Source organism: Podarcis filfolensis, assembly GCF_964270895.1.
Source record: "Podarcis filfolensis genome assembly, chromosome: 16".
NCBI lineage: Eukaryota > Metazoa > Chordata > Lepidosauria > Squamata > Lacertidae > Podarcis > Podarcis filfolensis.
Genome location: NC_139620.1, coordinates 37235536 through 37263430, shown reverse-complemented (window position 1 = coordinate 37263430; position 27895 = coordinate 37235536). Strand labels below are relative to the sequence as shown.

At 49.2% G+C, this 27895-nt stretch overlaps 1 protein-coding gene across 1 annotated transcript; it reads left to right on the top strand.

The window, feature by feature from the left end:
- The first annotated feature begins 224 nt into the window (after window positions 1-224).
- Window positions 225-27894, top strand: TMEM120B (transmembrane protein 120B). The gene is made up of 12 exons (XM_083590524.1): window positions 225-632; window positions 13951-14069; window positions 15481-15597; window positions 16661-16720; window positions 18225-18320; window positions 20918-21007; window positions 22253-22318; window positions 22876-22937; window positions 24140-24232; window positions 25156-25220; window positions 26580-26648; window positions 27431-27894. Exons 1-12 carry the CDS (start codon window positions 564-566, stop codon window positions 27536-27538), a joined length of 1014 nt encoding a protein of 337 aa, XP_083446650.1. The 5' UTR covers window positions 225-563; the 3' UTR covers window positions 27539-27894.
- Window position 27895: the final 1 nt, after the last annotated feature.

Below are 27895 nucleotides of genomic sequence, written 5' to 3'. Positions count from 1 at the left end.
GCAAGCTGAACCAGGAGGCGTCGCGATCCCGCCACTGCCCGCCAGGGGCTGCTGCGCTCCTCAGGCATTTCTGAGTCGGGCGCAGCCGGGCAAGAACGGGTTAACTGAAAGCGCAGCCGGGCGGGGGAGGGCGAGATTTGGGGGGGGCGGAGCCTCCGAAGAGGCCAGGCTCGGCTTCGTCCAATGGGAGGCGAGGAGGCGATGGCCAGAGCGGGCAGGGCGCGCGCGCAACCGGCGGGGATCGATGCGCTCCCGTCTGCGGCGCCTGCCAATGGCCCGGGAGGGGGGCCGCCTCCGCCGCCGCCGCCTCTGCCCGGTCGGGTCTCCGCCCGAGGCGCCGCCGTAGCTGCCGGCTTCCCGCGGGGGCCGCCTGCCCAGCGCCGAGGCTCCTCGGGAGGAAGCGCGCGGGAAGCCGGAGTCGGATTCCGGCCCCGGTGACGTCAGGCGCGCACGTGGGACCGGGACCGGGGGGGGGGCGGATCTCGCTCGGCTTCGTCGCGCGCTCGCCCGGGCGGCAGCAGCGGGAGCGGGAGCGGGAGGAGTGCGCGCTGGGCCCGGGCGCCATGGCGCAGCCCCTGCAGAAGTGCCGCGCGGAGTGGCAAGCCCTGGAGGAGGAATTCCAGCAGCTCCAGGTAAGGCCGCGTTCTTTGGGGGAAGGGGCGGCCCTTCGCGGGGGCTGTTCCTCCCGCTGCGCTTTTGCGGCGATCTCCGCTGCTGCGTAATCCGGACGGGGCGGGATCCCCGGGGAAGCCTCGCCGGGGAGTTTGGAGCCCCTCCTCCGGTGCGGCGGCAGAAGGGGCGCCGTCTCCGCCCCTGCGTAACTTCCCGGGGGGGCCAGGGCAAGCCACTGCCGGGCGGCGGAAGGGAGCCGGGTTCGACGGAATGACCCCCAGGCGCGCCTGCCGTGCTGTCATTCAAATAGGCTCCTTCTGCGCTGTCTGGGTGCAGAGGTCTTTCGTAGGATTTCCTTGCTGCTTGAGGGATGCGCTTCTTTCGCCTGCTCGGGGATCCCGCGCTGCCCGCGGGGTTCCGGGGTTCTCCCTGGGAAGGGCGCCCTTTACAATGCCAGCCCCCTCCCGGCGGGGTTCTCGGGGCCAGATCGGCGGGGAGGGGTCGCTGGTGGCTGCGGGAAAGCGAGCGGTGCTTTCGGGTTGCGCGCTTTAAGCAAAGCAAACTGTCGTGGGGCGGAGGAGCAAGAAGTTAGGGGTCCGGGGGTGGTGCTGGTGGCCTCGAGCAGCCACCGCGCGCTGCGGTCGGAAAGGGGCCTGGGCGCCCCAGAATCCTTTCCAATGTCGTAGCTTTGCGGGGAATCCCAGGGTGGTCGCCCCAGCACCTTCGGGGACCTTGCAAAGGAATGGGAGGGAGGGGGTAACTCCGCCTCCCCACCTCTGCTGATGCATCTCAGGGCTCCGTTCATAAACTGCAATACTTTTCTGGCGGCACCGCCTTGCTCTTTTGCGATGCTCTGTTTTGTTTTGTTTTTTTCCCTTAGGGAGCTCCAAGAGAAAGAGAATGGCATTTTTGCACGGGGGAGAGGAAGAAGCCTTTCCATTGCCATTCCTCCCCGCCCCCTGGAGATTTTACACATCATTGGTACAGCCACCACTTCCAAGTCAGGGGAAGAAGTAATTTCCCCCCTAGGAAAATGGGCCATAGTGATAGACCATCTTCCCTGCATGCAGAAGGCCCCAATTTCAGCCCATTTTTGGGAATGCCCCCTGCCTGAGTCCCTGGAGAGTTGCTGCCAGTCAGTGTTGGTGCAACTGAAGGCAACTTCAGATGTACTTGGGATCTTGTTGCCATTTAGGGGCAGGCAAACTGGAGCAGGTTCAGAGGAGAGCAGCAAAGATGGTCATTGACCTGGAAAGCAGCTGCTGTGAGGGCAGGTAAAGGTAAAGGGACCCCTGACCATTAAGTCCACTCGTGGCCGACTCTGGGGTGGTGGTGCTCATCTCACTTTACTGGCCAAGAGAGCCGGCGTTTGTCCACAGACAGCTTCCAGGTCGTGTGGCCAGCATGACTAAGCTGCTTCTGGTGAACCAGAGCAGCGCACGGAAACACTGTTTACCTTCCTGCCAGAGCGGTACCTATTTATCTACTTGCACTTTGACGTGCTTTCGAACTGCTAGGTGGACAGGAGCAGGGACTGAGCGACCGGAGCTCACCCTGTTGCGGGGATTTGAACCGCAACCTTCTGATTGGCAACCCTAGGCTCAGTGGTTTAGACCACAGCGCCACCCACGTCCTGTGAGGGCAGGTAAAACCAGCCAAAGGTGTTTAGCCCAGAGAAGAGATGACCGAAGGGCTGAGGAGGGGCTATCAGATCCACAGACAAGAAGGCAAAGTCTCGTTCTCTGTTGCTCCAGAGGACAGAATTGGATCTAATAGGCAGAAGTTACAAGAGGGAAGATTTTGTTTGAACATTGTGAGAAACATCTTGAGAGTGAGAGCAGTTCATCAAGGACATGGGTAGGCAAACTAAGGCCCAGGGGCTGGATCTGGCCCATTCGCCTTCTAAATCCGGCCCACGGACGGTCTGGGAATCAGTGTGTTTTTACATGAGTAGAATGTGTGCTTTTATTTAAAACGCATCTCTGGGTTATTTGTGGGGCATTGGAATTCATTCATTTCCCCCCTTAAAATTTAGTCCAGCCCCCCACAAGGTCGGAGGGACAGTGGACCTGCCCCCTGCTGAAAAAGTTTGCTGGCCCCTGATCAAGGAGGCATTGTTCCTTAGAGGAGGGGGGGGGCTCCCTGGGGCTGAAGGGTCTTCAGGCAGAGGCTGGCCAGGCCTGGCCAGGCCCCAGCAGGCTCCTTCATTGCCTGCATTGGGCAGGAGGTAGACTAGAGGGGTCACAGCGGTTATGCTCTTGAGCAGCAACAGAGACAGATTTAAACAGCCATTATTCATGGCGACTGTTTCTGGAACTGTCAGTGGTATGTGATGCTTCGCCATCTAATTTTATTCTACACAATTGCTTTAAAGTTGCAGATTCAATTTTACGTTATTATTATTTTTAATCGCTTTAACTTCTTTGCACCTCTTTCTCTCTCTTTAAATGAATGTTTTCTCTTTTTTTCTTTGCAAATCGCTTAGAGGACTTGAATCGAGTAAGGTATATAATATTTGTTGGGTGGATAAATAAAATACGAAGAAGGGGCTGCTCCAAGATTTTTGCAGTCTAAAATTCAAGTGCAGGGAGCAGAGACTGAAGAGTAAATGGGGGAAAGATTCTTTATTTCAGAGGTCTGTATTTATGCTTAGTTTCAAGAAGGGACAGAGCCTCTTTCCCTGCGTCCGCCTGTCTCTCCAAGGAGGTGGAGATGGGGCAGATCCATCCTCCTAAGGACAAGGAACTGGCTTGTATCTGAGGGAGAAAGAGGAGCCACCCCATATCCTCCTCCTGTGTCCTTTCTGCAAGGCTTCCTTTAGGTCAGTGCTGGGGGGCTGATGTCATTGGACTTCGACTCCCATCTTCCCTTGCCACTGAGCATGCTGGCTGGGACTGGTGGGAATTGGAGGGTGCCAGATTGTGCAGGTTGTTTTAGCCAATGCTTTGGGCAGTGAGAGAGGGAGGGGCTTGGCAATGGGGGCAGGAGGAGAGGCTAGTTTGCTGCGAGGCTGCAGTTGCCAGTGCCAACAGCAGATTATGCACCTGCTCTCCTATGTGGGTGGTGGTGAAACAGCCCACAATTGCTCTCCCTCTTTTCTTTCTCTGTAGTCTATCTCATAGCATAGGAAAGATTCAATTGGTCTACAAATGTCTTAACCTAAAGCTTTTCTATTAGTGTAGAAAGCCCTTTCAGGACCCATGACTGAGTTGCTTCCTGACCTCTAGGGCGTCTCGCCAGTGTCATCACTGTACACCAAAAGGGCTTTAAAAATTAGAAGTAAAAGCCATAACGTATGTTTGGGTTAAACCGGGATCTGAAATAGTGGTCAAACGACTCCCAACAGGTATATTCCAGGGCCGGGTAACTATCTGGTGACAGAACCCACAAAACAGTATGATCCAAAACTGTTCCCCAAGGCAGCTGCCAGCGAAAGAATAATAGCAGTGAACCTTGTACAGTGGACGCTCGGGTTACGAACGTGTTCCGTGTGGGATGCACGTTTGCAACCCGCAGCGTTTGCAACCCGCAGCGGCGCGTCTGCGCACGCACGGGTTGCGATTTAGCGCTTCTGCGCATGCGCAACCGCCGAAACCTGGAAGTAACCCGTTCCGGTACTTCCAGGTTTTCGTGGGTGTGTAACCCGAAAAAACACAACCTGAAGCGGCTGTAACCCAAGGTATGACTGTACTTCACAAGGACGTGCTGGAAAATTATAGACAGTAAACCCCAGCTGGTGGTTTGATTCAGCAGGTACTGAGAAAGTGCCTTGAAAACCACGTAAACATCTGGGAGAAGAAAAAGACCTGGCACCAAAAGTGAAGTCGAGTGGGTGCCAGGCAGGTCCCCTGGGAAGGGAGCAGGTGCCACCACAGAAAAGGCTTATTGCTTTTGCTTGCTTTGCTTCACTTGGCAGGAATGCCCAAGGGGGGGAGGGAGCCTGCCTTCTAACAGCTCTGTCTCGCTCAATATTCCTCTTTACCAGGTTTGGAGAATATTGCTTATTCCAATAGCAACAAGCCCCAAACTCACATTCCTTCTTCTTGGGCCAGAGGCAAACGCGAGTGGAGCAACGAATGTAAATGTTACCTTTATATATACAACCTCTGCTACCTTGTGGGATGCCTTTGGAGAAGCCAAGGCGAAGGAGTAAACCCTACACAAATCTGGAGTGGATGGATGGCACTCCTTCCGGCAACTCCTGGTGCCAAACATATTACCCTGCTTTTCTTTGGACCACATCAGTGAGGCTGAGGAGGGGGCCTTGTTGTCTAGACAGCCCCCTGCCCAGGCTTGTGCCCCGGAGAAGTCATTTTGGTGCTGCTATCACAGCTGTTTGGCTTCACCCCTGGAGGTGCGCTTCATTGCCTCTCGAGTCAGACAGATGCCAACAACAACGTCATAGATTTATCACGTTCCAGTCGGGCAAGAGCATTTGAGGAGGCTGGGAAGAAGGGCTGTACCTTGCAGAGAGTCCCACAGGCAAGGGAGAGGAACCTGTAGGACCTCACTGACGTGTTGAGGGCAGCCCAGTTGAGCTCCCACTGAAGATGTGATTGGCACAGGGTGAGGTGATCCAGTAACAGATTTCCTTACTTATTAACCTTTGCAAGATAACCATTTGCAGGATGTTGGAAGAGTAGGCCAAGACCCTCCAGAATGGAGCTGTTGGTGGAACCTGAGAGGGCGTTCTGTTTGTCAAAGCTAACAGCCTATCAGATACCTAGTGTTAAGTGCAAATAAATAAATTAAGGACGTTTGGGAAACTACAGCATGACAAACACCGCTGTGACATCCCTGTCCAGTTTTTGAATACTTTGGTTTGATTGTAAGCCAATTGTAGACCTTCAGTTGCTGGACTATCAGCTCCCCTTTCCCCTGACCTGCAGGTTCAAACCAACATTAGCGTTACTCCAGGTTTGCAAGGCTGTCATAGGGACTGCAGGGCAGGGGTGGCCAAGGTGGTGCCCCCCGCTTGTGACCCAGCAGTTGGTGCTGAGAGGCAGTACTGCCTGTGATGGTGTAGCTAGGACATAGCTATTGCGGCAAGAAGCTGTTGATAGGCCTATCCTCTATAAATGTGTCTAGTCTGCTTTTAAAGCCACCCAAGTTGGTGGCCAGGGACGTGGGTGGCGCTGTGGGTTAAACCACAGAGCCTAGGACTTGCCGATCAGAAGGTCGGCGGTTCGAATCACTGCCACGGGGTGAGCACCCGTTGCTCGTTCCCAGCTCCTGCCAACCTAGCAGTTCGAAAGCACATCAAAGTGCAAGTAGATAAATAGGTACCACTCTGGTGGGAAGGTAAACGGTGTTTCCGTGCGCTGCTCTGGTTTGCCAGAAGTGGCTTAGTCCTGCTGGCCACATGACCCGGAAGCTGTACGCCGGCTCCCTCGGCCAGTAAAGCGAGATGAGAACCGCAACCCCAGAGTCGGCCACGACTGGACCTAATGGTCAGGGGTTCCTTTACCGTTACCTTTAAGTTGGTGGCCATCCCTGCCTTTTGTGGAAGCGAATTCCATCATTTCACTAAGCACCACATTATGAAGTCCTTTCATTCATCTGTCCCTGCATCTTGGGTGTCCCAGATAAGAACTGGTTGGATTCTATGGCTTTACATCCTTCTGCAAAATCGCAGCACATGTGCTCATGCCCATTATGGTTCCAAGCAGGGCACATGATGTATCCCATGACTCTTAGCTGCACTGGAGCTGTTTTGCCTCTGCCTGCATCGGAACATGCTTGTTTTTCAAAACAGCTCCGGGACCCAGGAGAGCAGAGCCACACAGTTAGGCACCTTAAACATTAGCAGGCTCCTGGCAAAGCTTCTCAGCTGCTGTTGCCCTTTGTCTTTGCCAGTTATTTCTCTTGTGGATCAATTTCCGCCGCGTGCCCCACCTCCATCTGACAGAGAACTTTCTTTTGAGGCCACTGATCACGTTTCTTCTGCCTCTGCTTTCCCTGCCAAGGTTTTGTGCTTGTGAAGTGAAACCCACTCAGGTGATTTTGTGTGTGAGTCACAGGGTGCCCCTCTTTGCGGGTGTGGGTGTGTTGTTGTTGAGCTCTGCGCCCCTTACCCCGCGGTAAGTAGAAGCAACATAAATTGTTGAAAAATCAAAGCAAATCCATGTCATTGTGTTTTATACAAGTTGTAACATCCTTGTGATAGTGGGCTTTGAGTTATGCTGACGCAGGATTTTTACTTGTACCTTGTAAGTAGAATGTATTTTTAACCCTGCCCTTGAAACAGAACTTAACCAGGGTGGCTTATATAGCAGACTAAAGGGAGAGATACAGTCAGAAGGCGCATGAATCTGCTGCCTTGCTGGAGCTAATCAGGTCTCGTTCTGGTCAGTTCCTGGATGGGGGACCATCTGAGAAGCACATGGATCCTCTGGGTTCCGTGCAGGAAGAAAGGACTGAAATGCAGGAAAGTAAATAAATAAAAGCACTACAGATACAAAGCAGCAGATCAAAATATCAGGATAAAACTAGTCATGATTGGACTGAAATTTGCAATCAAGACTCTGAGAAAATAAAAAGGGTTTTGCTAGGTGTCTGAAGGATATCAATGTAAGCCTCCCTGGAGGACAGTGTTTCATAAACGGGGGGCCACCACTGAGCAGGACGTGTTTCCAGTTGCCTCCTACTGCACTTTGAATGACCTTGGTGGCTATGTTGAAACCAACAAAGGCTTGGTTTCTTTTCTGGCTTATCTTGCTGTGTGTCTCTGTCGTTGGCGAGCATCTGAATTGCGGGTGGGCAAGGAAACCATGGCAAAGCAAGGCTGTTGGGTTCTGCCACAATGCCAAACCATAGTTAAGGCAAGCTGTGGTTTGTAAGCCAACAACTAACCATGGTTTCACGTAACGGTTTGTTGGCAGATATCAAACGATGGTTGGTTCACTGGCCTGGGTGTACCTGTTTGAACAAACCATATTGAGGCTAAACAAACCATGGCTTAGCATTTGGTGTGGACAGGCTCATGCAGAGATAGATGGCGCTACTCTGCTAAGGGTTTTAAAGATAACTGCTTTGGACTTAACTTGTGCAAACAGTCCCTTGCCTGGTGGACCATAGGAGAACAAGCTTAGTTCTTTAGGGCTGGTGAACAGCCCCATGATTTTCCCTCTTCCTCCATGGTGCCCTGAGTACTTGCTTTTATTTGTTGAAATTGTATCCTGCCTTTCCTCTTGAAGGAGCCCAAGGTAGTTATGTAAGACAGGTGGTGGATGTGGGCATATGAGTGCCCTGGAGGTGCGGCAAAAACTGATTGCACTGATTGGCTTGCGCACGGAACTCTTTTGACGCTCACTGATGTGGGCGTCAAAAATGCCTAATTACTTTCAGATACAGACAACCTTTCTCCCCTATGTCTCCCTTCTTTCCTGGCTCTTGAATTTTATCTTCCTCCTTACCTTCCTGTCTATCTGATTGAAAACAGGATTTTCAATCATTTCCCAGAGTTCCAAAACCATTAACAACAGGGGTTTAATTTAGTTAAAGATTCTAAACCAGGAAGATTCTTCCTGTTAGCCCTGTAGTACCGAAAAGAATGGGACACGGGTGGCCCTGTGGTCTAAACCACAGAGCCTAGGGCTTGCCAATCGGAAGGTCAATGGTTTGAATTCCTGCGATGGGATGAGCAATGGGTTGCTTGGTCCCTGCTCCTGCCAACATAGCAGTTCGAAAGCACAAAGTGCAAGTAGATAAATGGGTACTGCTCCGGCAGGAAAGTAAATGACATTTGCATACGCTGCTCTGGTTCACCAGAAGCGGCTTAGTCATGCTGGCCACATGACCCGGAAGCTGTATGCCAGCTCCCTCAGCCAGTAAAGTGAGATGAGTGCCACAACCCCAGAGTCGTCTGCGACTGGACCTAATGGTCAGGGGTCCTTTACCGAAAAGAATGAGACACGCTATTTTTGAAAATGTCATGTTTTTGTTTTAATTTCAACGTTTCCCTTCATTTCTGTTTTTTAAAAAGAATATTTATGGACTCTATCAATGAAAAAAATATGCATATGGCTACATATAGTTCTATTTTTCTTGCTGTAGATAATGAAGTATTTTAAATTACTAATATGGGGAGGGGTGGTACTTCTGCAACATACTTTGGCCTGCTAATGTCCTGGCTTCCAAATAATGTATATTATTATTATTATGAATATAAATAAGTAAAGCATCACTTGGAAGAGAATTTTGAGCTGCTGTATAGAGTCTTTCTCTGGGTATTTAAGAACATATGTTGGGGGGTCACAAACCCTTTTCAACCAGTGGGCACATCTCAAATTTTGGGAGAGTGCTGTGGGCGCCAGTCACAACATGGCTTCCATGGGAGGGGGGTGTCATAAAACAAATATCGCATTTGGGAAATGTTCTAGAATTTCCATGCTAGGAAAGACTTTCTCTACTTTTGTTTTTATTTTATTATCACAGCTTGTAACAAACCTATGTAACAACAAATAAACATAAACTGCAAACCAAGACAAAAGCAGCTGATAGTTCCTTCTGTCAAGAGAATTGCAATAGATCGTCTTGTATCTGTGAAAAACAATGATAATTTTAGTCCTTAATCCAGTAGATCTCTCCACAAGTTTCCATGTGTTTGAGCTGGCCTTTTCATTTGGTCTTTGTGGCATATAAGGGAAATAAGTGGTAGCCATACTGCATAAAAAGACAAAGTGTTTGATTTGCCTCTGGCTGTGACAAATTAACTTTTCAGCTAGGGCAACAGACCAGACTTGTGCATACAAGTGCAGCGATAGCCCTGTACACGGGGCCAGTACAGTGGCACCTCAGGTTAATTCGTTCCGGAGGTCCGTTCTTAACCTGAAACTGTTCTTAACCTGAGGTACCACTTTAGCTAATGGGGCCTTCCGCTGCCGTGCGATTTCTGTTCTCATCCTGAGGTAAACTTCTTAACTCGAGGTACTATTTCTGGATTAGTAAAGCATCTGTAACCCGAGGTACCACTCACTATTCGGCAATTTCTAGCCAAGGTATTTCTGCATCACAGGGCTAAAAACTAGTACAATGAGACAGAATTCTAGGAGGGAGTTGACGCTGAGCAGACAGGAGTATAACCAGAGTTTGGCAACCTAAGGCCCATGGGCCAGAAGCGGCTGAGGAGGGTTGCTTAACAGGCCCGTGAGCCGCCCCCAAACCAAGCTGCCCACTCAGCGAGTCCCTGCGCTGTGCTGCGCTGGTTTAGCGGCTCCAGAAATCGCTTCTGCGCATGCTGGAAATTATGTCTGCGCATGTCTGCGGTGCCGGAAATCGTGTCTAGCGCATGCCGAGACACTGAAAATCGCTTCTGCGCAGGCGCAATTTCTGGCGCTGCGGACATGCACAGACGCAATTTCTGGCGCCACGCTGCGCCGGCCCGGCCCACGGAGAATCTCCGCAGGAGTGATCCGGCCCTTGCCCGGTAAGCTTTGCCGATCCCTGAGTATAACTCTCAACACAATACATGCCACAAATTCTGGTCTTGTCACTCGCTCAGTTTTACTCGGGAGCAGGGCTGGCACCAGCAGCCAACTGCAGACACCCTCAGTGGATGCCCGGTGATGAGTCCCCCCACAGCTTGTGCCCAGCTGTGTGCACCACCCACCATTTTGAAATGCCCCTCCTTGTGCCAGAGCCCAACTTAGCACTGCTTGAGTTTTAGGATGGTGGGCAGGGGCTTCCAATATTGGCAAGGCCCCCCTAAGCCCTGGTCCTGGCAGTGCCTTCTTCTGTGCCTCCAAATCTGCTGCGTAAGCAAGGGCGCCCGTCTCTGGCATGCAGAGTTACAGCGTCTGCAGGAAATTCCACGTTGCCTTGCAGCTAAACCCTTGGAATGAGCCTGCCCTTTGGAAGATGACGCCTTCCCCAGCGTCGCCCCCAGTCATTTATCCACCTCAATGAGAACAGTCGCTCTCGAGTGCTTGACCTTTCAAGAACATGCAAATAAAACTTTGCAATCAAACCTTCATTTTCGTTCGTTCGAGGGGTGCTGGTGGGGATTTGATCTGTTCAACTGATCCACTTTGTGTGGTGAAGGAGTTCAGTCTTAGTTAAGCAGCTAAACTGGATCTGTGCACAGCTTACTTGAAATGGTCTTTCACCCCCCTTTTTTTATCAGCAAGTTGGTTTTATTGCAACTGCAAGCATCAAAAGTGCTGCCTGCAAAAGTAAAAGGTGAAAGGGTTTTAGTTAATGTTTAATAGGCCTTTTATTAAGTGACTGGCTTGTGCCTTCCTAATTTCATTTCCTGTTCTGTTGAACTGAATGGGTGCTGGGCAAGGGGGTGGCATGCTGTTCTTTATTACGCCCCCCTGGTTGTTTTTAGTGGGATTTTGCTGAGAGGTAGGGCCCGTTTTGAGAAAATGAGAGTCAGGCTCATCATTGGCCCATTTAGCCCAGGGTTGCGTGCACTGACTGGCAGCGGTGGCACTCCACACTTTTAGGCAGGATTTTCCCAACCCCACCAGGAGGTTCTGGCGATTGGGCTTGAGTCCTTCTGCACCCACAGCAGGTGCCTTGCCTCTTGACTAGGCCCTTCATTGGGGTCCTGTCTGTGTTGGAAGTGCTTAACGACCCTGACCACCCCTTTCCCAGGGAGTGATAAGAGGGAGATCTGCAGAGTTTTCGGTTGTCTTTCATTCGGAAGGCCCCAGGTTCAGTTCTCCAGGTAGGACTGGGAATGTCCCCAGTGCGAAATTCTGGGGAGCTGCTGCCAGTCTGTGTAGGTGGCACTGAGCTAGATGAGCAAATGATCTGACTCTGTATAATAAGGCGGCTTTCTACATTCCTCTCCATCTAGTTCAGTGTTTCCCAAGCTTGGGACTCCAGCTGTTTTCGGACTACATGCCGAATAAGGCAGAGGGAGTCCTGCAAATGGAGCCTGTCAGGCTCCATCGCAGGGCACCCTCCACCTTGGGGAGTCGGTGGGCTCGCTTAGCTGGGGGGGGGGGGCAGGACTGTATTGGCCCTGGCCTGCGAGGCACAGGGGTGAAAGCTTCACCCAGCAGGCTGGGGCCAATGCAACTTGTTTCAACATTGCGGTATATCGCCTAACCACGATGTTGGACTGGTGATACACCGCAATGTTGAAAGCCTAACATCGCCCAGCCCTATTCATGGCCAAGTGGGGGTTCAAATCCTGGCCTCCCACTTCCTGGTCCAGCCCTCCAACTGCCACACTGCCTCCTTGTATGGGGTGTATTGAGGATGCTGGTGTAACGGGATGGCACAATTCCTTCTCCTTGCACACTCACTTCCCAAAGATCTAAGGTACCTTTGAAGCAGAGATGGGGAGCCTGGGACCCTCTGGATATTGCTGGACTCCAGCTCCCATTAGGATCACACTGACTGAGGCTGATGGGAGTTGGGAATCCAAGAACATCTGGGCAGCCACATGTTCCCCATCCCTGCTTCACGTGGAGAAGCTTTTTCAGTGAGCGTTGAATAGGGGGCTTAAAAAAAAAGTCTCCTAAAGTCATTGGACACGTCTTCCTATTCATTTAGCTATTTATTCATTTATTCATGTGGTCATGGCCTCTCTTGGCGCGAAGTTGTCCTGGAGGGGCTGCTTCACCAGCTGCTCCAAAGGAACAGATGGTGGGTGCCGTGTGGGATTAGGGCTAAGTTGGAATGGGGTCAGAGGTGCTGGCCAGGCAAAGGGGGAAAGCGGCTTAGAGTGGATCCACGGGGGCTTTCTGGGGATTTTTGAGGGGTGGCGGGTGAGGAGGACATTTGTGTCCTATTTGGCGTTTCGGAAAAGCGTGGCCGTCTTCCATAATCCATATTCATCTACAGTAGCCGCTCAAAATCCACTTTGATGGAGGAATGGGCTCAAGGCTTGCACTGGCCTTTGTGTTGGCCGTTGCCATCAAACTACAGCTGTAGCTACAAACAATTACGAAGGGCAGCGTCTGTGGGGGTAGTTGGCGCATGGACGTAGCTGATGATGCTGAATTATTTTTAATTAAATTTGTATAGCATCCTCCATCTGAGGATCACAGGGCAGTTCACAACATCCCCCAATATCTGAAAGGCCACCCTCTTTCAGTCCCACTCAGGTGTTCAGATCGATGGGAGGGGACCCTCTTGGTTGCTCCACCTCTCTCTGAATTGGGAGCGGGCAGGACAGGGCCTTTTCTGTGGTGGCCCCTAAGCTGTGGCTCTCCCCACAGAGGTGTACCTCACATCTTCATTATAGAGCATTTAGTGAGGAATGAAGACACACCTCTTTACTGTGGCTTTTGTCACCTGAGCTGTATATTTCCAGTACCCACCTTATTTTTGTGATTGCAGGTTGTTTTAACCTGCTTTTGAGGTTGCATTTTAACTGGGATCTGAGGGTGTAGGGTGGGTAATTAATAATAATGATGGCTGTCATTCAGACGCTGCCCTCCATCACAGAGCTGACATGGGCCCAGGCTTTCCTATGGAGCGGCGGCCTGGGCAGCAGCTGTCAGGTGAGGCAGCCCACATCCCACCCCTCCATTAGGTGAGTTCTGCCTCATCCTATGAGCTCCTCTGGGGAGCTTTCCAGCTGCACAAAAATAGAGACAGAATTCCTCTTTGTGTGAGGCTTTCCCCAGGTTGGCTGACCTGGATGACGTTTCAACCTTATTTTCCCAGATGCTTTAGATGTGGAATTTTAATCTTCAACTTTGTGCTTCTGTCCTGCCACTGCTGCTGCTTTTGGATTTGATTGTGCTGCTGCATTGTTTGTGAGTTGTCCTGGGACAGCTTTTTGGGCTCAGGAGAGGGAGAAAGCAGGATGTAAACACTTCAAATGAACTCTACAGTGCCCCTCCCCTCCGCCATTAAGCTGCTTTAGGGTTCTTTGCGGCTGGCTCTGTTTCTAAATTTATTCCTTTTTTAAAAAGTGGGGTGCACTGTTTTGTCTTTGCTTTTAACACTGCTTTAACACTTTAATTCATAATGCTTCTTATGGATGCTTGGTCCTACAAGGCAGGTTAATATTAAATAAATAAGATACATTAAGTGACGTTACCCACCGAAATATGCATGTGGTCAGTGCTATAGTTAGCTCTGCGTTGTGTTGCATGCCTGGGAGGGTCATCATTCACAGGTAAAGCACTGCTTTGCAAGCAGAAAGTCACAGGCCTTGGAGCCAATAATGTCAGTGTAGGGACAGTACACTCAATGGTCTTAGCGCATGGCACTTTCTGAGGCCTTTCCAGGCGATTTAATGTGGAACTTTCCCCTTCCTGTGGAAGAAACTACATAACCTGCACTTTCAGCTGCACGTGGGTGTTCTGTTTGCGTATTGTCCCATTTTAATTTCCTGCCACTTAATGCATCCTTTTTGCTTATCTGTTGTAGGAAACTCACAAAGTCTACAAACAGAAGCTAGAGGAACTGAACAACTTGCAGGCCACCTGCAGCAGCTCCATACAGAAGCAGAAGCGGGGGCTGAAAGACTTGCAGAATAGCTTCCAAAGGTAATGGCAAAGCACAGCACTTGGTCACCTGCTTGAACTGGGAGCTGCCTGACCTGCCTGCTCTCCCCTCTAACCAAAGTGGGATGAGGTTGCTGGAAGGGTGCAGGATTATTCTCTGTCGCCAAACCGCAGGTGGGTGCACGAATCCACCTGTCCCTCGGCCAGTGTTAGTGTGGTGTCAGGCAACTGCTGTTGCTGTTTTGCTTTATTAGCTGCCCCCCCCCCCCCGCCGCCAGGTCTCAGGCCAGGTTGCAACCATTTTTAGTACAACATGAAAAACAGTTTAAAATCAATTACAATCTCAAAAATAGGATTGGGCCCAGATGTCCAGGACCAGTGTGGTGTAATGTTTAGAGCACACTTTTTCAATGTTGCATCCCCAGATGTTGTCGAACTACAACTCCCACCATCTCTCTAGCTAGCAGGGCCTAGTGCTCAGGGACGATGGGAGCTGTAGTCCCACAACACCCAGGGAACCCAAGGTTGAGGAAGGCTGGGTTAGAGTGCCGGATTAGGGCCTGGGAGACCCAAATTACAGTACCCGTTTGGACATGAAGCCTCCAGGGTAACCTTGGGCCAGTCACCAACCCTCAACCTAACCAACCTCACGGGGTTGTTGTGGGGCTCAATTGAGGTGGGGGAGAGTTGTGTACATTGCCTTGAGCTCCTTGGAGGAAAGGTGGAATATAAATGCATTAAAAATTAGCAACAACACAACAATAATTTATTTATACCCCGCCCATCTGGCTGGGCTTCTCCAGCCACTCTGGGTGGCTTCCAAAAAAAATATTAAAATACAGTAATGCATCAAACATTAAAAGCTTCCCTAAACAGGGCTGCCTTCAGATGTCTTCTAAAAGTTTGGTAGTTGTTGTTCTCTTTGACATCTGGTGGGAGGGCATTCCACAGGGCGGGTGCCACTACCGAGAAGGCCCTCTGCCTGGTTCCCTGTAACTTGGCTTCTCTCAGTGAGGGAACCGCCAGAAGGCCCTCGGCGCTGGACCTCAGTGTCCGGGCAGAACGATGGGGGTGGAGATGCTCCTTCAGGTATACTGGACCGAGGCCATTTAGGGCTTTAAAGGTCAGCACCAACACTTTGAATGGCCAGGGTGAAGGGGAGCATCTTCAGTGTCCTACGAAACCCGCATGGTGAGGGTTCCTGGGGGTGCTGGGCATAATGCACTGCTGTGTGGAGAGCGCTCCACAACTTAGGGGCTGACACAGAGAATGCCATCCATAGCATTCCTCCCCCCAAGCCCCCTGAGGGCAGTGGGGCTACCGGGAGGCCCCCTCTGCTGCTCTTCACACCCAAGAGGGGAAGGGGCCAGTCTTTCAGCTATTTGGCTCCTGGGTCATCTGTTTTCAACTATCTGCATTTGTGTTCCTCTTCTCTGCCCCTTCAACTTTTCAGATGCAAGCGTGATTGCAGCCTGGAAGAAGTGGAGCTCATACAACAAATCGGTAGCCAGATCAAAGAGCGGCAAAATGTTTTCTTCGACATGGAAGCCTATTTGCCAAAGAAGAATGGGTAGGTGCTTCTGTAAAACCGACATGCCCTCTTGTGTGAAGCCTGGTCTCTTAAGGACACGAAGAGACATGCTTTTCTTAAAGAGATGGAAGCATGTGACTCCTCTTGTTGGAATCCACACTGCACGCTCTCAGGGGCCGACCTGCTGGCCTCTTGGCACAGAGTGAAACGTTTGCCTGGGAATGCCTGGCTCAGAAGCTGAATGCAGGCCGCGTGTCACACTCACGCACATAGTTTCCAGCGTTAATCTTGGTGAGGTGACACCTCTGGAGAACAATCCTGGGAATCTATTATTAGCAGAGGAGGAGAAAGGTCCAGTGACAGAGAGGAGGGGGAGTCTTTTCTTTCCCCTGCCCTGAGCAGACGAGAAATTTAAATCTGGGCCAGGACTGCAGAGATTGGTTTGTTTTAGTTATTAAATTTATGTACTGCCTTTTGCCAAAAGGGCCACATGGCCACTCACAGCATGCAAAACGAATGCCACTGCATAACATAATATCTGTGCAACATGAATTGTAATCCGGCCACATCTGAATGGCTACAGGTTAGCCACCTCTAAGAAAGATAAAACAAAATTCAACAGTAATGAAATCATAAGGCCAGCGCATCAGCCCCAGCAGAAGCAGCAGTAAAACAGACTTAATTGAGGTCAAGAGCTTAAGGGACCCCCAGAAGTGACAGAATTTTGAATCAGGGATTGCAAAGTTCTGTTAGGCTAACCGATGGACAGTGACATTTATAAATGTCTACTTGGAAGTAAGTCTTATTGAGTTCAGTGGGGCTTACACCCAGGTAAGTGTATAGGGTTGCTGCTGAGCTTGTGCTGACTACAGTTTGAGAAGGTCGTACGAAGAGGGATTTGTGAGCGCTGCACGTTGTGGCAAAAGCAGAGGAAGCTGTCATCTGAACATCTGGCGATAAGATTCCGGCGGAGTCTTTCGTTCAGCTCATGCCTTGCTACAATGCAGCTGAAATGGGTGATCTGGGGCAGAAACGACAACCAACAAATGAAAGAAGAGTTACCCCTGTGAAAGCCTGATGTGTTCTGCCCTTTTCCTTGCAGTTTGTACTTAAATCTCGTGCTGGGGAACGTGAATGTCACTCTTCTAAGCAATCAGGCCAAGTAAGTTGTTTCTCTTCTATGACTCTCTGAGCTGCTTTGTGTGACACGGTGAACCAAATTATGGGCACCTCCAGACTGGGGTTTTGTTTTGTTTTGCCACTTTATTCTGCCACGTGTCACACCACACAGTGACAGTGTTTGAGTGGTGCGTTTATACTGGGCCATCCACTTACCATTCTGCAGTCTTTCCCCAATGCTCCTGCATTATTCCTGTCTTGCTGGGTGTGGGGGGATCTTGTGCTCTAGTGCAACAACAACAAAATCCTCAGAACATTTGTGGTGTAAAAAGTTACAGGATTTCAACAGGAAACTACAGGACATGCGCTGGGTGGAAATGAAGCAGTAAATCTGCCTCAAAGCCTTTGCAGGTGCAGAGAGTGTTGAACGCATAACTGGCCCAATGCCGTCAGGAGCATCACAAGTGCATAACAGAAAGAATGTTGCCCTATGGCTCCACAAGACCCTGTAAATGCATTTGGGCTCCCAGATAGGCGCTCACAACTGCTTTGCTCCTCCTGGTTGGGGAGCTCTGGCCTGCAGGCCTGACTACACCAATCATCCATTTGGGGCAAGCCAGCCCCGTCTTTCCTGTATCTGATGTTGTGTGATGTTGCTTGTGGAAAATTTCAAGTTGCAGCTTCAAAGGAAGAACCAGCAGCATGCACTCGATTCTTCCTTTGCAGCCAAAATTCAGCACACATTGAATCTAGCCCCTGACTAGTGACAGAAAATGGTGCCCCCCGCCAAAGATTCAAGCTCTGGTTTGATTTGTTTAAGCCCTAGTTTGGTGAAGCCATAAGTTGTCCCATAGTTGATCAAACTAACCATGGTTTCCCCTCAGCTGCTGTTGCCTCCTGCGTTTGTAAACTGGTGAGACTCTGGTGTCAGGTAGGCAAATAAACCATGGTTAAGAAGGGGAGGAGAGTTCTCATGCAGTGCTCAGCCCTATTTAAAGCAAACCAAGATTTGTAAGCCAACAACAAACTGTAGCACTAAATTGTGGCTTGTTAGCAACCACAGTTAAATTGCTGGGTAGAGTTTGAATATAATGTTAAGCCGTGCTATTAGAAAACATCACTTCATAATTCACGGTTTAGCATTATGTGTGAACCAGATCAATGGCCTTGGCCCAGTATACATGAAGGCGCGTCTCCACTCCCATTGTTCAACCCGGACACTGAGCTCCAGTTCTGAGGGCCTTCTGGCATTTTCCTCACTGTGAGGAGTGAAGTTACAGGGAACCAGGCAGAGGGCCTTCTCGACAGTGGCACCCGCCCGCCCTGTGGAATGCCTTCAGATGTCAAGGAGATAAGTAGCTATACAACTTTCAGAAGAAATCTGAAGGCAGCCCTGCATTAGAAAGTTTTTAGTGCTTGATGTTTTACTATGTTTTTATATGTGTTGGAAGCCGCCCAGAATGGCTGGGGAAGCAGGCCAGACAGGTGGGGTATAAATAATAAAATTATTACTATTATTATTCCCTGATTTAATCCTTTTGCTCCAGGTTTGCCTACAAAGACGAGTATGAAAAATTCAAACTGTACTTGACAATAATCTTATTCCTTGGAGCAGTAGCTTGCCGATTCGTTCTTCATTACCGGTAAGACTTCATCTTTGTTTGCCGAGCAACATTATCCGTTTTTACCATGGAGTGGATTTGAAGTGGCTCTGCTTGCAAGCAAATCTGGACTCCACTTAATGTGAACAAAAAGCATCATTTGTTGACTGCTGCTTCTGCAAGTTAATCCAGTCCTGGTGCAGATTTTCTCCTTACATACACAAAGGTTCTCTGTCGCTGGAGAGACACTTCCCCTATAATACTTTGCAAATGTTCTAGGTGCACACTGGGTTCATATGTGACACTGGTCGGGCTTGTGAGATCTAGGAGCTGCCAGCTGCTCGTAAGGGGGACGGCCATAGCTCCATGGTAGAGCCTGTGGAAGGTCACAGGTTCAATCCCTGACAGCCTCTCCAGTTAAAAGGATCAGAGAAAGGTGTTTGCCTGGGAGCTTAGAGAACTGTTTTCCAGCAAGCGTAGATAGATACCAGGGAAACGTTGTGCTGAGACCCACAACAGAACATCACAGTGTGGAATACTTCTGTGGAGAGCTTGTAAGGCTACAGTTCTGCACCCTTTTAACCTGAGTATAAGCCCCATTGAACTTGCTGGGACTTAAGTTCTGAGCAGACATGCCTAGGATTGCCCAGTCAGCCTGCTGTGTCCTCCAGGACTCTCTCTTTCCCATCCTGTCTGGTTTCCCACTGTTTTCTCCCTCCCCTTGTCGTTCAGCGTGTTGTGGCTGCTGACCATGCTTGGCTCTCATTGGGTTGTCTTTGTGGTTTCTACCTTAGAATTGTTTTTCCTCTTCTTCTAAAGTGTTTCTGTAGTTGTTCTTACCTTGGGGTTCCCCTGAGTCTACAAATATCTCCCTCTTGTGCACAGGAGGTGCTGTTTTTTAATGTCACTCTCCCTCTTATTTCCAGTCTTCAGGGGGAATGAGTGGGCTAAAATAGTTCTTTAAAATTAGCTGCCAAGTGGGTAAATGGATGTGTTATCAAGCGTCTTCTTCCTTTAAGTACAAGATTGGTGGTGTCAAAATGTCTTTTCCTGCAAGGCTGCTTTGCCCACCCGTTCTACCAGAAATCCTGGCAAAATGTTGAGGGTCTCCATATTCCCAGAAAGCCATTTGAAATTGATTGCCCCACAGTGAGGTTGTCAAAAGTTCGTAGTTGCCTGTCTCGTCGTGCAAACTTGGCCATTGTTGTGATGCTTTCCGCTGACTTCGAGGCTCACCGCCACCAGCATGGCTTTTCCAGTTGATTGGATTTATCGAGATCTAATGGAATCCTTTCGCTGAATTAGTCCTGAGGCGCCTCTGCAAATTGGATCATGTGCATCTCCTCTGGCCCAAAGGCCTTTCCCTCGGATGGAATTAGCGCTGCATTTGCAAACTTGTCCGCCTGCCTGGGAGCTTTGTGTCAGCGAGTTCCTAAGTGGAGTCCCTTAAACTACGTGGCTCTGCTTTGCCCTCTTCCTTCAAACCTTGGTGAGGGGGGTGTGCCAAAAGTGTGCCTCACACTCCTGGGAAGACCCTTAACACAGTGGGACAATTTTAGAGAGCAGCTTTGGTTCAGCCATATTGGAAAACGGCACTGTGACGTCTCTTTGCTTGGGTATTGTTTACAGTGGGGATTCCCTTCATTTGTGAAATTGGGCCTTTTCTGCTCTGTAAATTCAAAGCAGCACCCTACACTTTAAACAGGCATGGCGTTGTCTGGGAATCCTGGGAGGTAGTTTGTTTAGGTTGCCGAGAGTTGTTAGGAGACCCCATTCCCCTTGCAGAGCTTCTTAGAGTGGTTTAACAGACCAGCTCTCTTCCTGGGGAACTGGGAATTGTAGCTCTGTGAGGAGAACAGGGGTCTCATAACAAACTCAGCACCCTTAGTAAACTACGGTTCCCAGGATTCTTGGACGGAAACCGTAACTGCTTAAAGTGGTATGATACTGCTTTAAATATATAGTGCAGGAGCCATGACAAAAACAGTTGCTATATAAAGCTTTTCAAATTAACCACAATGCCTTAGTCTGGGCGTCTAGTAGACTGAGGTTTTCCAAGTATGAAAATTGGAGTTGACGAGAGTATGTGTACACCTTTGTTGGTATCTTTCCACATAAGCTTAAAGGTAAAGGTAAAGGTACCTCGACTGTTAAGTCCAGTCGTGGCCGACTCTGGGGTTGTGGCGCTCATCTCGCTTTATTGGCCGAGAGAGCCGGCGTACAGCTTCCGGGTCTTGTGGCCAGCATGACTAAGCCGCTTCTGGCGAACCAGAGCAGCACACAGAAACGCCGTTTATCTTCCCGCCGGAGCAGTACATATTTATCTACTTGCACCTTGATGTGCTTTCGAACTGCTGGGTTAGCAGGAGCAGGGACCGAGCAACTGGAGCTCACCCCGTTGCGGGGATTCGAACCGCTGACCTTCTGATCGGCAAGCCCTAGGCTCTGTGGTTTAGACCACAGCACCACCCGCATCCCTCCACATCAGCTTAGAAAGCAGCTGATTATTTACAAGATCAGAACCTCAGTATTAGTTACCTAAGATTACTCTTTTCTTTCGCCTTAGTTAATGAGTTTTGAAGTGTGTGTACTTGATCAATGAAGTTGGAAACTCTTATCATTTTTTATTATTCTTGCAGGGTGACGGATGAAGTGTTCAACTTCCTCTTAGTTTGGTATTACTGCACACTGACAATAAGGGAGAGCATCCTCATCAGCAATGGCTCAAGGTAGGCTGAGGGGATATATCCATAAATTGCCTAAGGCAGACCGCGATGAAAGCTTCACTCAGGGGTATATCGCAGGTGAAACTGCTGCCTCCTGAGTCTCTCTGCTACAAGCGCCCAGCGCACTGAAGGAGAAACAAGCTTCAGCCATTGCTAGAGGCAGAGGCGCTCAGGAACAGCAGCAGCTTCGCCAGCGATATACCGCTGGGTGAAACCACCATCTTTGTCTGCCGCTCATACCGGCAGAGGGAGAAACAGGCGCTGATACAGCTTGTTCCTCCCTCTACTTCTTTAAACTGCCCAGTTGAGGAGTATGCCACTGCCGTCGCCTCAGCCAAGCAGGTTTATGGAGCCCCCACTTGCCACCGGCGCACATGTGGGGGGGGGCGGCCTCTGTGAAACTGCTCCAATGAGGGGTACACGGCTGCTGCCCTCAGCCGAGCAGTTAACGGAGCCACGTTTATCAGTGCAAAATGGTAGGATAGACGGTCTGAATCGATAGCTTAATTACATTTGTGTGCTCTTAATTATGTCCACTAGTTACAAACTTCCTATGTTTATTTTCTGAGACAAAGTACATCAGAAAAAGGAAAGAACAGAGAGGAGGAGTTAACTGCATATAGACTCCAAACTGTGTGATTAATAAAACCATACAAAACAGCATGAAAAATGTCAGGGAACAGATATTTTGTATACGTTATTCATTAGATTTAGGTGTCCACAAAATGTCTTGCATTGCCCCCACTTGGGCCCTCTTCAGGCGTTCCAGCTGTGCTAAAACTTAACATGCAAGGGGAGGGGACTGGGATCAAGCGCCCTGGCTGGGCTGTGCAAAACCCTCTGGCTTCTGTTTCCATTTTCCTCCATGAGTTGGAGGGCGAATGTCTGACACAGGGAGACTTCTGTGCCCATAGGGGCTTCCTGCGTGATTTAGAACCGTGCTTTTCCCGGGTTCCACACTCTGCAGGGAACTTCCATGGCTGCAGGAGAGTCTCCAGTTCCTGGAAGGCAGTCAGAATGGGAACGGGGGTGTGGTGCTAGCTCTCATTCCCACATTTCCCCATTGTGAGTGAAGTTGATGCTAAGCTATTACACCTCAAGGGGGCTTATAGGTTCATATGCAACACGTTTGTTTCCTAGCCTGTGTCCCATACATGGAAGCTGTGATCTGGCAGCCACTCCCTTCTGGGTTTGCCTCGGTTTAATGTGTGAAAGTGCACACATTAAAGGTGTTCTTTTTCTTCCCAGGATTAAGGGCTGGTGGGTATCTCATCATTACGTTTCTACGTTTCTATCTGGTGTGATGTTAACATGGTAAGTTTCTACATTTCTCCATAGCTTAAATGTTTGAAATCAGCAGAGTGCTATAGTTTGAATATAGTTAGATGCACAATATATAATAGGGTTGTAGGATAAATGAGTCCCCGTATTAAAAACGTTTATTTAGACTTCCGAATGTCATGCAGTCCAGCCTTTCCTGGACCATTGCACTTCAGAGATTGCAGGTAGGGATCAAGTCTGATCCTCCCATTTGAAGTAACTCTGTAATGAGTAAGTTAATGAGCCAGGATGCTGGGGTGGGTTAGCCCTCTTCTGCTAATTTTCCATGTATTCTGTCCCACCCACCCCCAAGACATGGGCTGCAGGCGACCTCTGACATCTGCAGCCTGCTTCAGTCCAGTCCAGGGTAGACTGTGCTATAGGATACCTTCTGCCTTTGTGGAAATGAATGAAGGAAATTCCATCCTGCATTAGGCTGGCTTGGATGCGTTTGTTTAATTTCCTATATTGGGGTACAGAAGGGCACTCTGTGTGTGTTGAAAACATCACTTCTGTTTTCTTTTGTCTTCCTCCCCTCCCTACTCACACAGGCCAGATGGTCTCATGTACCAAATGTTCCGCAATCAGTTTTTAGCATTTTCAATTTTTCAGAGTAAGTATGCTTTCAGTATCTATATTAAAACACAGTGTTTTCTTGTCTGCATCCTATCTGGAGTAATGCTTTGAATGCTGCAAGCTGTGCAGCAGATTTCAGTGCGGGGAGAGCAGTGCGCATTTTACTGAAACCGGGAAAGGTCACAAACTGGCCGCCTTAGGCAAGTTCCCACCAGTAAGCACTGACAGTGTCCCAGGAAAGAGAAGTTACATTTTAGGGATTTTATTGGCATTGTAAGCCAGCGTATGGCTCGGATAGAGCCTTTAGGACAAGGGCAAACTAAGGCCTGCAGGCCGGATCAGGCCCAATTGCCTTCTGGATCCGGCCTGCGGATGGTCCAGGAATCACTGTGTGGATCACCAGTGCGTGCGTTCTTTCCCTCTCCCTCACACGGCGGCAGCAGCAGCGCCTCCTCCCTCCCTCCTGGCTTCTCCCTGCCCTGCCTAGAGGAGGAAGGGGACTGGGCTTTGTTGGTGCCAGCAGCAGCGCTTGAGCAGCTGCCATTTTAAGCAGCCCCTCTCCGGAGCCCTTTCGCATGCCGCTCATCGTCCCTCTGCCACCGCCAGCCCCTGCCGCTCGCAAGACACAGGTAAACAGCCACCAGGGCTCGTCTGGTGCTGTGGAGAAGGGAGGGGAGAGTCGCTGGGGGGATGGCTTATAGTCTGCCCCCCCTCAAGGTCTGAGGGACAGTGGACCGGCCCCCTGCTGAAAAAGTTTGCTGGCTCCTGCTTTAGGACAAGCTCAAATTAAATGCAAAGTAAAGAAGGTGCTCCTCCCTCCCTCCTCCTGGCTTTTCCCTGCCCTGCCTAGAGGAGGAAGGGGGCTGTGCTTTATTGGTGCTGAACAAAGGATGGCTGGAGCAATGTGGTTTTCTTAGGGGGTGTACAAATTGTAGAGTGGCAAATTTGGAACATGCAGGAGGAGAGCATTTAAAAGGGGACGGGCCATAGCTCACGGGTAGAGCATCTGCTCTGCATGCAGGCAGTCCCTGGTTCAGTTCCTGGCATCTCCAGCTAGATCTGGGAGAGACCCCTGTCCGAAACCCTGGGGAGCTGCTGCCAGTCAAAGAAGGCAGTATGGAGCTGGATGGAACAAGGAGGTGAGATGGTGTAAGGCAGCTCTCTGTGTTCCTGAGCATGCCACACTTCACAGATACCTGCAACCCTGCCAAGTAAAGCAACTCCTTTTATTTCTTCCAGGTTGTGTCCAGTTTCTACAATACTACTATCAAAGTGGCTGCCTTTACAGACTCCGTGCATTAGGGGAAAGAAACCACTTAGATCTCACAGTGGGTGAGTTGTGTCTCTTGTTCGTCACATCAGTTTATTTCAAGGTGCAGTGTGTTGCTAGCACCTGCTGGCACCTGTTAGCCTGCCCCCCCACCTGCCAGCACCGGAGAAATTAACTGCAATTGCTGATGGAACACAGAGGATGCCTTTTTGAATGGCTTGACATGAGGGTGGACCCAATGTCCTTTATGCCTTGATAGCGATTCTGGATTCACTTTCACTGAGGAAATAAGCAAAAAGGCTTTAAACTTGGAAATAATGTTTTCAAAGTGGATTTATTTCTCTCTCTGCTGAAAAGATCTAAGGGGGAGATACAAGATTCCCCCTTATATAATCTGTCTTCTGAAAAATCTATACAGTGGTACCTCAGGTTAAGTACATAATTCGTTCCGGAGGTCCGTACTTAACCTGAAACTGTTCTTAACCTGAAGCACCACTTTAGCTAATGGGGCCTCCAGCTGCTGCCGCCCGACCAGAGCACAATTTCTGTTCTCATCCTGAAGCAAAGTTCTTAACCTGAAGCACTATTTCTGGGTTAGCGGAGTCTGTAACCTGAAGCGTATGTAACCTGAAGCGTATGTAACCCGAGGTACCACTGTACTATGTGTTTGCAGTTCCAGAGTCATGCTAGCCTTTCGTTTTCATGAACAGAAGCAGCAATTTCAGCTTCCTTAGGTCAGGCTAGCTCTTCAAAGTACTTAAGAAATTTTATATTAAAATTGGCCTTCGCCAACCCCCCCCCGATGGTTTGGACTACAACTCGGCCCCTGGCAGCATCACAGCCATGTTGTAGTCCAAACACCTGGAGAACATCAGGATGGTGACAGCTTATTTAAACACCAATATTTGTAGGTACTTTATGCGAGAGACATTGGTGTATCACGTCTCCGCTACGTAACCTGACTGTGCTTTTTCCTTCTTCCCAGAGGGATTTCAGTCTTGGATGTGGCGAGGGCTGACCTTTCTGCTCCCCTTCTTGTTCTTTGGGCATGTAAGTTGGACATCAGAGCTTTGTTCACCAGTGCATTGTCAGAAGATAAGGAGAAACCAAAGAGAGTGGTAGTTTGCTGTTCATTGTAACGCATGTAGGCAAGGTTGTCTGTTCAGCTTCATTCATTCTATGAAGCTGCATTCCCCAGATGCCCACTTGACCACTTTGGTCTGCTGAAATGGCTCCGCTACAACTGCTTATGCAATATCTGTTCTGCATTTGTTTAAAAAAAAAAAAAAGATATTTAGTGTAGCAACAGCCACAGTTTGGAACTCCCTGCTTATTTACACCAGGCAAGCACTTTCACTGCACTCATTTTCATTTAGGTTTTAAAAATAATAATAAATAAAGTATTTTTTTACCAACCACCAAAACACAAACAGTGAAACCCCCTAGGCGGCTGATACATTGGGTATACAATATTCAATAATATACATATTCAATAATATTCAATATTCGATAATAACATATTCAAATCAACCATATGTACACTTTTCATTTAGGTAAGCCTACCCAGATATATGGTGTGCTGACAGGTGTTTTTATCTGGCTTTTAGCTCATCGTTGATTTTATTTAGTTTCTAATGTTTAAAATAGTTTTTATTGATAATTTCATTTTTTAAATTATTTTTGTAATGGGTTAAGTTTTTTAGAATCAAGCAGTATATCAATTTTATAAAATAAAAATAACATACAACATAACTACCGGCAGCGACCCAAAAACACGTCACTAAAAGGACGTAACAGGGGCGGCGGGGTGCGCTTATACGCACTCTGTCAACACGTATGGGGCCTAGGAACAGAACTCCATGCGAAGTGGTCTTTGACTGTCCTCCACTGCAAGTACCTCCCCCTTGCATTGGCCTGTCCAATCAGACATCCATCTACTCTGATTGACAGTCACACCAGAGTCTCTTGCACAGAAGGCCTTTCTCATCAGCTGATCCTTCTTCCTCAGCCTTTGCCAACCTCCAGACATTTTGCACTTCAACCACCTCCCACCAGCCCCAGCCAGAAACCTCTGGAGGGCCCCCGTTTGGCAAAGGCTGTTCTAAGTGGAGCTGCCACAGATTGAGTCCAGAACCTTGTCGAAGCAAAGCTGTTGCTCTGCCTCAGAGCTCTCTGTGGTTCTTCATTCTGACCAGTGTAAGAGGAAACTAACGTGAACATGATCCTCAGGCCCTTTGTTTGCTTCGGTGTCCTCTAGTGCTCGTTTTAAGCAGATGCCAATTTAGCCATCTACGAGGTCTAAAATTAGTGCTTCTGGATCTTCACTAAGAATTAACTGCTTAGCTTTCTGCAAAGTTAGCAGATTCTTTCTTAAGTCTCCCTTTCTTCTTTCCCCTCCCTTTCCTTAAGTTTTGGCAGCTCTACAATGCTATCACACTTTTTGAACTGTCAAGACATAAGAAATGTAAAGAATGGCAAGTAAGTGGTTTTTCCCCTCAAGTACCAATCAAAATCTCGGCAAACGGGGAGGGGGGCATTGACTGAATCCCCTTATATCAGCTGGGAAAAGGTAGCAGATGGAGAAGATGAGAAAATAGCTATCCACATTTTACTACCCATGGATATCTTGTGTTACTGTGAAAGGGGCAAAGCCAACAGCTACCATGGCTCTGCTCTGCCTTCGCAGGTGGAGGCAGGAAGTGCCTATTCTGAATACTAGCTGCTGGAAGCCACGGTGGAAGGGGGGGTACTCTGGTGTCTTGCATGTGAGGGATTCCCACAGGAATCTGGCTGACCACTGAGAGAACAGGATACTGGACTAGATGGGCCATTGGCCTGATCCAGCAGGTCCTTCTGAAGTTCTTATGTACTCATACAAGTGATCTTACAGTAGAGAGAGGAAGCTGTATATGCCATTCTAGTAATGGCTGGTTCTCAATACACTTAGCTGCTTTAGCTGGCAGCTAATGCTTAATAGGGTTAACCTATTTAAGGGGTAGCCAACCTGGTGCCCTCTGGGTATTTTGGACTACAACTCCCATCATACCCAGCCAGCATTGCCCAGTGGTCAGGGATAATGGGAGTTTTAGTCCATAACCTCTGGAAGGCACCAGGTTGGCTACCGCTGGCCTATTTCACCATATCCTTATTGAGACAGCCTTAAAGCTTTTCCAGTGGGCTGCAAGAATGTCCTCCTATAACGTCTGCCAAGTGCATAGGTTTGAGTTTGATTTCTTTATTTTTCTCCTGGTCCCATCTAGGTTTTTGTGCTTGCACTCACATTTCTGGTGCTCTTCCTTGGAAACTTCCTCACCACCCTGAAAGTTGTGCACGCTAAATTTCAGAAGAACAAAATGAAGAAATTGTGAAGACGGAAAGTCGTGCATGCTGGATGCTAGAACTTGAGGTCTGGTTTCATTTTTTCCTCTGCTGTGATTAGACTCATGTTCCAGACAGTCCTCCTGCTTCACCAGTGGCCCTACAATAAGGGAACCACGGAGGAAATTCCACCTGCGTTATACTGTGAAGTCTTCCTCATCAGACTTGCGAGTGCTTGCGCTCTCCAGCTGGTAACCAGACTATTTATATTTAATTTAATCCAAAGCCCCTCTGGCCTTTGCTGGGATATAGCCATGAGGTTGATCCATTCTAGGAAGAAGATGGATTCTCAGGAGAGAACAAAAAAGAGATGAACTATTCGGGAATAAAGCAAACTTCGATTAAAT

Bases quoted from the DNA above. Each gene is read 5' to 3' on its own strand.
- TMEM120B (XM_083590524.1), top strand. From the start codon at position 564: ATGGCGCAGCCCCTGCAGAAGTGCCGCGCGGAGTGGCAAGCCCTGGAG. The intron at 14,070-15,480 runs GTAATGGCAAAG...TCAACTTTTCAG, and splicing joins TTGCAGAATAGCTTCCAAAG to ATGCAAGCGTGATTGCAGCC. The intron at 22,319-22,875 runs GTAAGTTTCTAC...CTACTCACACAG, and splicing joins TCTGGTGTGATGTTAACATG to GCCAGATGGTCTCATGTACC.